Genomic DNA, 8,083 nt, shown 5'->3' with positions numbered 1-8,083 from the left:
CTTTCGCCCGTAGTCAGCTGGGATAGGCTTCAGCTTGCCTGCGACCCTGTAGAACAGGATAAAGTGGCTAGAGATAATGAGATGAGATGAGAAAATGACAAAAATAAATAAACCAATAAACAAACACACAAATAAATACATACATAAACAAACAAAAAATGACGTGCAGTTAGGTTAACATGGGGCAGCCATGGCCTGAGGTTGGGCTGAAGTGCCCTTGAACAAGGCACCTAACCCACAACCGCACCCCTGGCGCTGTAGCATAGCTGCCCACTGCTTTGCGTATATGTGTGTGCTCATTGTGTGTGCATGTGTGTGTTCACTGGTTAAACGCAGAGATGGAATTTCACTGTGTGCTTGAGTGTATGTGTGACATATAAAGACTTCTTAATCTAAACAAACAAAGCCACTAAGAATAATGTGACTGTGTGTCAGGATAAACATTCATCTCTTTAGCTCTAGCCACTTTATCCTTCTACAGGGTCGCAGGCAAGCTGGAGCCTATCCCAGCTGACTACAGGCGAGAGGCGGGGTACACCCTGGACAAGTCGCCAGGTCATCACAGGGCTGACACATAGACACAGACAACCATTCACACTCACATTCACACCTACGGTCAATTTAGAGTCACCAGTTAACCTAACCTGCATGTCTTTGGACTGTGGGGGAAACCGGAGCACCTGGAGGAAACCCACGCGGACACGGGGAGAACATGCAAACTCCGCACAGAAAGGCCCTCGCCGGCCACGGGGCTCGAACCTGGACCTTCTTGCTGTGAGGCGACAGCGCTAACCGCTACACCACCGTGCCGCCCCGTCAGGATAAACAAATAAAAGTAATAAAAAGCATGGAATGCTCTATGTTGTCACTGATAAAAGAATTGAACTTTACTTAAATAACCTATCCTTTATTTCCATACTAATTAATGCGTCTTCCATGATATCACTCCAAATAAATATGTCTATCTATTCGATTCACGTAACAATACGTGCTCTCTCGGCAATCATGAACTAAAACACCTAAAAAAAAAAAACCTATCATTTTGAAAACAGCTTCTAACTTTTTTTGTAATGTTCGCGTAATAACATTATTTTCAAAGTAATACAATGAAATTGTCACATTTGCTCCTTATACTTACACTACCGTTCAAAAGTTTGGGGTCACTTTGAAATGTCCTTATTTTTGAAAGAAAAGCACTGTTCTTTTCAATGAACATCACTTTAAACTAATCAGAAATCCACTCTATACATTGCTAATGTGGTAAATGACTATTCTAGCTGGTTTTTGGTGCAATATCCCCATAGGTGTATAGAGGCCCATTTCCAGCAACTCTCACTCCAGTGTTCTAATGGTACAATGTGTTTGCTCATTGCCTCAGAAGGCTAATGGATGATTAGAAAACCCTTGTACAATCATGTTAGCACAGCTGAAAACAGTTGAGCTCTTTAGAGAAGCTATAAAACTGACCTTCCTTTGAGCAGATTGAGTTTCTGGAGCATCACATTTGTGGGGTCGATTAAATGCTCAAAATGGCCAGAAAAATGTCTTGACTAATATATTTTCTATTCATTTTACAGCTTATGGTGGTAAATAAAAGTGTGACTTTTCATGGAAAACACAAAATTGTCTGGGTGACCCCAAACTTTTGAACGGTAGTGTACTGTATGCCAGTTTCTATTTTGAGATCTGTCGGGTGGAGGATTGCTTTTTCATGAAACGTTTCACACTGAAAAAGTTATATCCCATACCATAGATGTAGGGGGTGATGCCTGTATAAAACGTTGTAATGACGAACTCCAGCTCTGACCAAGCAGGCAAGCTATATGAGCTAAAGAATAAGTGAAGAATCAGATACAAAATGCAGTCCACCTGAAAGATTGCCATTGCAGCCAAGATGACGATGGTGCTCCGATGGAACACAGCATGATTGTGATGATGATGATGATGATGATTGCGAGTAACGTCACCTGGAGCTGACTCATGATGTACATCCACCGCCTTTTTCTGAACAATTAAAATTTTGATGATTAAGAAACTTGTCCATGTGACAGCGATGAAAGGCAAAACATGACAAATGCTGATAAAAAGGTACTTGTAAATATTGTTTACAGTTGGACAGTGAAATTTCGAACACTGGAAAAAATCGGCTGGACACTTTTCTGTCGTGGAATTTTCCATATGCCACATGTCCTGGTTTATGAAGTAAGCTGGCAGAGCTAAAAGCACAGCTACCAAAAAACATCCCATACTCAGACCGGTTGCAGCTTCCCTTCTATCCAGAAAGATAGGTGCAATTATCTGCATGGCAGCCTTGCGCATCTTCCAATAGCGATAGGTGCTGATAAGCACTGTGAAAAAGATACTGGCGTTTTCTCCACAGATGTTTAGAAATTTTAGCGTAACACAGGAATATACGTTTAGGGTAAGCATAGATTGGATAATGGCGTCATAGATGTCCACAAGGATAAGCTCCCCAAAGTTTGCGATAGCCAATCCAAGCAGAAGCACTTCAAACGACTTCGGGTTTGTCAAATGAACGATTGAAATGATCAAGACTCCATTTCCTACTATGCCAATGACAGAAAGCATGACCCTCAGCAAAAACACGGGAAAAACACTCTGATCCATCAGATTACTGTGCTAGATGACTGCGCTGACAAATCCCTACCAGTCTGTCGTCTGTAACTCCAGAATGATGCTGCATAATTAGTTCTTTTGCCTTCTCAACTTGTTTTTCTGCCTCAGTGAATCAGAGAGCTTGATGTCAGGAGACTTACAGAAACTTACTGGCTGCTCACTGGTTAATTGGGACTTGAGGAAAAGCTGAAGGAACTGTCGAGGACTGGGAGTCATATAATTGATGCCTTAGAGCTTTGTCATTCTACGTGAAATGATCAAGGCATTTGATGTCTTTGTTTTTCCATGATGTTTACTCGTCTGTATTCGACACTCAGAAGGGAACACATCACTGTGTGTGAACGTCACCGAGACCCCAATCATTAAGTTTCACCTGAGTCATTGTTTTAGTGTACTGTATATAGTATATACAACAGCTTTATCTTAGCCAGTGTTGATATTAACAACACTGTGTGTTTTCATTTAACTCCAGCTAGACGCAAATGATCATTGTAAGCTTTAAATCAACGTTCAGGATTTAGCTGACTAGCGATGTTGTACAGTATAATTACAAAAGGGTAGACAATCCCTGTGTCCGAAATCCAGAGGTGGACAGTAACAAAGTACGTTTACTTGAATACTGTACTTAAGGCCCGGTCCCACTGGCCGATGGACACAAAACGTATGCAAAAAGGACACAGCGGACGAACAAAATTTCGGGGGTGGCGCTATCCGTTTTCATCCGCTCCAGAAATGGACAAAATTGGCGAAAATTTGCGAAAACAGAACGGAAAAGAACGGACGTGGGTAGTATATAGCGGGGATGTTAAACGCATGTTCATAGGAAGCCTAGCGGATGAAAGCGGATGGAAGTGGATGACAGCTCCGAAGGGGTTACCGGTGATAACTGAGAAGCGGACGCATAGCAGAAAGAGCGGATGCATAGCGGATGAAGGGGATGCATCACGTACGCCTAACGGAAACAAAGGGGATGTTGCGCGGATGTATATCGGATGCAGACCGTTCACTGCGCATACGGGGGGTATGAATTGCGTCTGCTCCGCGGATATAAAGGGATGCAGCACGCCGTCAGCATAAAGCGGAAAGACGTGCTGGCGGCTACATCGATACATCTCTACTACTAGATGATTTTCTCCCCCTTTTTATACAAAATATCGATTGTCCGCTAGGTGTCCTTCTACATACTCTAGACATACTCCAGACATCCTAAATATACGAGATACAGCCCAGATATAAACGCTTTGTCCGTTTTGAATACTTTATATACGAGATGCATACGCTTACATCCTTTCTATTTCCGTGCTACTAACGATGAATAGACGTTTCATGTACCTTATCTTTCCTCCCTCTTTCCGTTTTCAGCTGCAGCGGATGTGAGTTGCGAGGATGCCCAGAGGATGCAGAGAGGATACAGCAGACGTTTAACGGATGATAACGGACATAGAACGTTTGTTGCTCGTATATGTCACGGATTTACATCGTACACGGCGGAAAGTTCATCCGTTCTAAAAGTTTTGTGCAGCTCAAAACTTTTTGCGCGGATGAAATCACAGTGGACGGATGCTCGATGGATAGAGCGTATGAAGCACGTATGCAATGAGTACACAACGGATGCGTAGCGTTTTCCAACGGATGGCAAAGATTTTTTTACGTTTTACATCCTCTTTGCATCCGTAAGTGCAGTGGGACCGGGCCTTTAAGTACACTTTTTGAGTATCTGTACTTTACTTGAGTTTTTTTTTTTTGGAAACTTATGACTTTAATGTCATTACATTTGAAAGGCAAATATCGTACTTTTCACTCCACTACATTTCTGTCAAGGTCCTCGTTACTCGTTACTATGAAGCAGCTTCGAAAGTGGATGTGTTTTCTTTTCTTTTCTAAAACGTGATGTCACGTCCATAGACTGTATACAATCAAGTTCAATGATTCCTCAGCAGCATCATTTGAACACAATCGGTTGATGGCAGAATGGAAGGAGGCGGTTCTTCTGGGGAACGCACGCACCCGTGGTCATACCTAGAACCCATGTTTCAGTTTTCTGAAAGGATTAAAGATTCGTTTCATTTTAAATGTTTGCTTTGTTTGCTTAAAACGAACCACATCACGGCCTACAAAAACTCGCCGTCTGACCTGTGGAAGCATATTGAGGTATATAAACGTTTTGTTCCAAGAGAAAGCTTGCAATGAAGTTGCGTGTGCTTTTAGAGCTAGCGGTAACATTGCAATAGCTATGCAGTCTGGTTAGTCAAATGACTTTTTATGGATTTGCCCACCAAGTTGCCGTAGCCTTGTCCACGACTAACGTTAACACATAGCTAGTTAACTTGGACACTGTTAGTTAGCATGTAAAAATGGAGTTACACTAACATGAATAACGTTAACTTATCTGAAGTGCTTTCAGAAATATGTTTTAGCATAATCTTGCCAAATAAACAGAATGTAGAAATCTTTCTTTTCTAGTCACGTTAGCTACCCAATATGATTTCGAGTTTGAAAAGAATTTGCTAGCATGTCAGGTGGCGCTTCACTGACTAGCTAGCTTAACGTTAAACCACCATGATGCACAGCATGCGTTCATTTTGAGAATTCACAAAATAATCCAGTAGGTTGCTTCAGATGCATGAGGTATTATAAGCGTTGTGGCAATAATACAACGATGCGTTGACAGAAAAATGTACTTTTAATACTTAAGTATTTTTAAAAGCAAATACTTCAGTACTTTAACTTAAGTAAAAGTTTGACTGGACAACTTTCACTTGTGTCGGAGTCACATTTGACCAGTGGGATCTGTACTTTGACTTAAGTAATGAAGTTGGGTACTTTGTCCACCTCTGCTGAAATCACTTACTACTCACTATACAGTGGACTATATAGTGAGTTCGCCATTTTGTAGTGCTGTCCGAATGTATAGTGAGAATTATTGCACCCTATATAGCGGACTCATAGTATACCCCAATACACCGTGAAAAGTAGTGTACCGTACAACCGATGGTCACTAACCAAGCAATATGTACCATCATGCATTGCGGTCACACTGAAAGAAAAAAAAAGTGTCTTGGGGGTGAATGGACGGAGGAAGAAACACATTATAAACGGACATTCAAGTACAATTAAAAATAGTAAGAGAATTTTTAAAAAGCTAAAATAGAATTAGACAGATAAAATACAAGAATAAAAGTTAGAGTGCAGAGCAAGGAATTAATCAAAAGCCTCAAATTTGATTTAATAAAAGGCAGCGGCAAAGAAGAAAGAAAGTATTCAGCCTTGATTTCAAAGAACTGAAAGATGCAGCAGACACAAAGTACTCTGTATTTATTAATGTGGGAAATACGCTCAGTATAATATGGATTTATCACAAAAATACCTGCATGTAGTCTATTTATTATTTTGAAAACCCACCAGCCGACTGATTTGACACATTTTAATTGTGTGACAGTAATGACGTAAATAACGGCACGGCGGAGTAGTGTCTGAAAGTGTTTTTTCATTTTACCAAAGAGCTCACGATATCATCCTGTATATAGAGGGTTTCGGCCTACGTCATTGTTTCCATAGCGACAATATTTATGCCGCCATTTTGACGGTCACAAATATGGCGACTACCGGTAGCGATACACTGTTGATCATGACGAAGTCTCATTGTCGAGTATTTTATCCGGCCTAGATGACGCGAGTAAGAAGCGATATCACCAGAAAATCAATGATGCTGGTGTACGTGATCCGTACACGTTACCAGGCTATCTTTTTCTGGCTTTGCAGCGCTGCAGCGCGGGTGATCTTCCTGACCTGCAGTCAGGCGTGTGGGAAATACCAGGGAAAAAACATAAAAGAAAAAGGAGCGAGATGCAGAAAACACCTTCACTATCCAGCGACGTAGGGCATTTACAGGGCGAGCAGAGGGAGAGGTATTTGCAAAAATTGAGGTTAGCAGGCTTAGAGAACGACGTTTACCTGCTTCCACCAGGATTGTTCACTGACGTACGGAAGTACACGAAGCCCTCGTCTTTACCTGACTTCGGCCCACATGATCTGTATACCTATGTCGTTAAAAACCAGGCTGGGTAACATGCCTACATCAGCGGGTCATCCCTGGAGCCGGTGGTCACCATCTTATTACAGCTAAGGTTTGTTCACATTTTCATTTACTTTACATTTTCATTTACTAAACAAAATGTTATTAAATGTCATTGAAATAACTTCTAAGTCTGTTGAGACATGGCCCGTTATAAATTTGCTGTTACCAGGCAATGACCAAGAACTGAACCAGCGCACTCGCTCCCAGCCCGCCCGAGCTAGCGCGCTCGCTCCCAGCCTGCCCGAGCGTGCTAGCTCAGTAAACTAGTAAATACAGTAAAGGAAAAACTTGAGGCTGAAAGGTTTTAACAGTCATCCAAATGACTGAACGTAAACATTGCTACAGTAACATACCAGCTACTATGTTGTTGACATTAGCTAGCTTGACCTTCAAAATGGCGGACACCGGGGCGTCACGTGACCTGTGACATCACGTCAAAATCCTCTATAGAATTCCCTAGATAGTGAGTAGTGAATGAGTGAGTGATTTTGGACACAGCCAATGTCACTGCTTCAACAACAGGCCACGACAACAAGATTTAAGTTTATATTTGCATACAAAAGTATTGCCTGGATACATCATTTTACCAATATAAAATAAGTATTCTAGGAAAAGGATACTGGGATATTGTGTTGTTCTGCATCATTCGAGTGTACTCAATAATTACAAGATGTGTGTAAGAGAGTATCATATCTGCATGAGCCTTTGAAGAAGTTAAATCCAAGCACAGACTAAAATGCAGTGGTTTCTAGTAAACATATACAGTCAAACATATACAGTCCTGTGCAAAAGTCTTCAGCACATGTGAAGAAAGAAAGTGGAGTTACCCCTTAATCACCATTGCTCCCAGGTCCAGTCTGACCCGGAGTGGTAGCACCTGCCTGGGTTCCTGCTATGGGTTAAATAGTACATGGCCAATAAGGCGCTGGCAGCAGGGCGCTTTTCGGTACAATGTGGCAGATGAACCCAACAGGGTCGATGGCACACCACCAGATGGCATGCGAAAGAGCCACTCAAATGGCCAATGGATGGCATCACTCAGCACGTCAGTTGTCACTGCGGGGCAACTTCCATACCCATCAGGTCTGTGGCACTTTTGTGCACCACTTGGCATCAGGTCTGGAGGTCCAGAGAGACGACACGATGGGGGCACGACATTGTTTGTCTTATATTATTGTGCTCTTCGTTAGGAGAGGAGAATAGTAAACGGGAACTCACGAAGCCAGACATTCCATGGCAGCTTGGCCGGGCCGTTCGTGCCGCCACTGCGGGCAACTCTATCGCTCTGGTGCGGGCCTCGTGGCCCATCTGCATTTCTGTGCCTCCTAGTGAAGCAGTCATCATCGCTAGCAATGAACAGCCAATGAT

At 42.3% G+C, this 8,083-nt stretch overlaps 1 protein-coding gene across 1 annotated transcript; it reads right to left on the bottom strand.

Moving 5' to 3' along the window:
* Positions 1 to 1,674: 1,674 nt before the first annotated feature.
* LOC132882635 (uncharacterized) lies at positions 1,675 to 2,628 on the bottom strand. Its single transcript, XM_060915722.1, has one exon. It carries the CDS (start codon positions 2,626 to 2,628, stop codon positions 1,675 to 1,677), a length of 954 nt encoding a protein of 317 aa, XP_060771705.1.
* Between the last annotated feature and the right edge of the window lie 5,455 nt (positions 2,629 to 8,083).

The sequence above is a fragment of the Neoarius graeffei genome, chromosome 3, assembly GCF_027579695.1.
Source record: "Neoarius graeffei isolate fNeoGra1 chromosome 3, fNeoGra1.pri, whole genome shotgun sequence".
Classification (NCBI taxonomy): Eukaryota; Metazoa; Chordata; class Actinopteri; order Siluriformes; family Ariidae; genus Neoarius; species Neoarius graeffei.
This window is presented reverse-complemented; position numbering and strand designations above follow the sequence as displayed.